This window comes from Leuresthes tenuis, unplaced genomic scaffold, assembly GCF_036924035.1.
Source record: "Leuresthes tenuis unplaced genomic scaffold, fLeuTen1.0.hap1 SCAF_12, whole genome shotgun sequence".
NCBI classification, from domain to species: domain Eukaryota; kingdom Metazoa; phylum Chordata; class Actinopteri; order Atheriniformes; family Atherinopsidae; genus Leuresthes; species Leuresthes tenuis.
The window spans coordinates 16582433-16585401 of record NW_027325366.1 but is presented as its reverse complement, the minus strand read 5'-3'; the positions used below and the strand labels follow the sequence as shown (position 1 = coordinate 16585401).

The 2969-nt window shown below is 47.7% G+C and overlaps 1 protein-coding gene across 1 annotated transcript; it reads left to right on the top strand.

The window, feature by feature from the left end:
• Positions 1-285: 285 nt before the first annotated feature.
• On the top strand, positions 286-2907 carry tmem30c (transmembrane protein 30C). The gene is made up of 7 exons (XM_072396677.1): positions 286-824; positions 1036-1152; positions 1322-1429; positions 1604-1694; positions 1782-1928; positions 2032-2244; positions 2599-2907. Exons 1-7 carry the CDS (start codon positions 624-626, stop codon positions 2784-2786), a joined length of 1065 nt encoding a protein of 354 aa, XP_072252778.1. The 5' UTR covers positions 286-623; the 3' UTR covers positions 2787-2907.
• Positions 2908-2969: the final 62 nt, after the last annotated feature.

Genomic DNA, 2969 nt, shown 5'->3' with positions numbered 1-2969 from the left:
GACGGATTGAATAAACGGACTCTGTGTGAAACCCACATCCCTTTTTGTTTGTTTACTCTGACTTTTGGAAGGCCGTCCTCCTGACCGCGTGAGGTCATCATGAGTTTACTTACACACCAGGAAGTCCCAGGAGTCACTGCGTCCTTTTGATAAAGCATTGTGTGAAGCTCCAAAACCGATAAATTATCTCCCGTAGCAAATCAAAATGTCAGAAAAATAATGGCTTTTCTGTTTAAATATGACAAAAACACAAACGACGCAGATGAAATTCATCTGTTCTGGAGACGTCTGTTGCAGGAAGGAAGTGGAAAAGAAGAACAAAACAAAGTCGCTTGGACGAATGGAAGAGACAAAACGGAAAGAGGCAGTTGAGTAAAAGGTTGTGGTTAATAAGTAACAGGCCAACGGTCTCCCCCACCCTGCAAAGCCTGCTGGGAAAATCTCTTGGCAAGCAGAGTAGTATTTGTGTGTGTGTAACAGAGATATCGTTGACAATAAAGAGAAAACAGGAAGAGAAGATCAAGCGGCGTCTTCTTTTACACTTTTACTGTTTTTAGGGTTGTTTTTAATACTCCAACCATCCATCAAGTTCTTCTTCTTTCCTCCGGCGGAAGGTGCCACTCATGGGCAGAGATAAAGAAAAAAAGTCTGGGCCCTTGGCTCGGAGGCCAGACAACTCTGCCTTCAAACAGCAGCGGCTGCCTGCCTGGTCTCCGATGCTAACGGCTAATACTGTGCTGCCCTTCTTCTACATTCTGGCTTCGATCTGCATGCTGCTGGGAGTGTGGCTGCTTCTCACTGTGCAAAGCACACAAGAAATGAAGGTGAGCGAAACTTTCTCAGTTCGAGTCTTGATTGTATGCAAATGGTAAAAAAAAAATAAAAATCAACCAGGGCGTGTGTGCTGGAGAGTGGAACGGATCAAATGCCCTTGTGTGCAATAAAAGAAAAAAAAAGGAGTGACGGATGGAGAAAGTTTCCAAGGTTGAGTCTGACAAGGGTTGAAAAGTGTTGATTCTGCCCCTGTGTGTTCAGCTGGACTACACGGAGGCCGGGGACTGCGTCAGATGTTTCGAAATGCGTAAAAACGCGAGCAACGCGGCACTGCCCTGCAGCTGCAAGGTGGAGTTCTCCATCAAGAAAGCATTTAAGGTAACGAGCTGAGGGCACCTCGTGGCCCGACCCCAGCTGAGATTACTTTGTGCAGCGATCAACATTAGCTTTCACACTTTAAAAAAGAAAAAGCCCCATTTCATACCCTTTGGCTCCCGTCCAGGTTAGAATGCTGATGGCCTTTTATTTCACACCTTTCTCATCTCAGGGAGATGTCTTTTTCTACTACGGTCTGAAAAACTTCCACCAGAACCTCCGCAGATACATGGGCTCCAGAGACGACGGGCAGATGGTTGGCAGGAAAAACAGATTAAAGGTAAAAAAAAACAAAACATTTTCATTCACAAGGGACGCGTGGACATCGCACTGAGATAAGACGCACCCCGATGACGCCGAAATTCCCATTAAGTGCGCATGATAAGTACCGTTGGATGGTTTGAGAGCCTAAATAATAATAATAAATCTAATTATCTGTCATTTCCTTCACTAGAACCCCAGTTCATATTGTGAGCCTTTTGTGAAAGACGAGAATGGACTCCCCATCGCTCCCTGTGGCGCCGTCGCCAACAGTATCTTCAATGGTAAACACACACGCACGCGCGCACACACACGATCCGTCTTCACATCCTCCCCTCTAGTCGGATTATTAACTCACGTTTCCCTCTCAGACTCCTTCACGCTGACGTACAGACGTTCCAACGGCCGTGTGTTCAATGTCCCTCTGTTACGGAAAGGCCTCACGTGGTACACCGACAAGAACATCAAATACCGCAACCCGAAGACGGACAACTTGACTCTGGCCCAGGTGTTTGAAGGTAAAGCGGGCCGTTGCCTCCATCGCATCGCATCTGCATGTGTTTTTCCATTCTGTCACGATCCGAGGCCCAGAGGTCCCAGCTTTGCACGCCTTCTCCGCAGGCACAGCGCGACCTCCGTACTGGCAGAAGGCCGCGTACGAGCTCGATCCCTCCGACCCGGCCAACAATGGCTTCATCAACGACGATTTGATCGTTTGGATGAGGGAGGCAGCGTTCCCCAATTTCAAGAAGCTCTATGGGATTTTACACAGAGCCGACGAACCCTTCATAAATGGGCTTCCAGCAGGAAACTACACCGTCCAGATATCATACAGTATCCTTTCACTGCTGTTAGGGCAGTGTTTCTCTATTCCGGTCCTCATGACCCACTGCCCTGCATGTTTTAGATGTTTCCCTCCTCCACCACACCTGATTCAAATGAATGGCTCCTTATCAGGCCACTGCAGAGCTTGATGAGGAGCTGATCATTTGAATCAGGTGTGGTGGAGGAGGGAAACATCTCAAACATGCAGGGCAGTGGGTCATGAGGACCGGATTTGAGAAATACTGTGTTAGGGAGTGTGATTGAAGTAGCTTACGGGTGTCATAGTGTCTAAGCAGTTGCACATCAACGTCTGAAAGGGACAGACTGACCATTTTCAATTGCCTTGACCTCCTGCCCCTTCAGACTTTCCCGTGCAGTACTTCCGAGGCAGAAAGGGAGTGGTGCTGACCACCCTGAGCTGGTTCGGAGGTCAGAACCATTTCCTGCCCATTGCTTACCTGGTGACCAGCAGCCTGATCCTCGTGTCAGCCGTGGTCCTCACGGCGGTCTGGTGGAAGTTTGGAAAGAATGGGAAGAACATGGAGGAATGAAAGAGCTGTTGTGACGCTAGGGAGTGAGTCGGAGAAAACGACTCGTGGAAAGCACCAACTGTCCTGCTAATTAGGAGACAAACAAAAAAATAATCCCGAATGACAAGAACACTGATGTGAGTAAATGAAGTAGAATGATTTTAAAAAGAGGGAAAAAATTGTTAATTTGGGACAATTGTAACA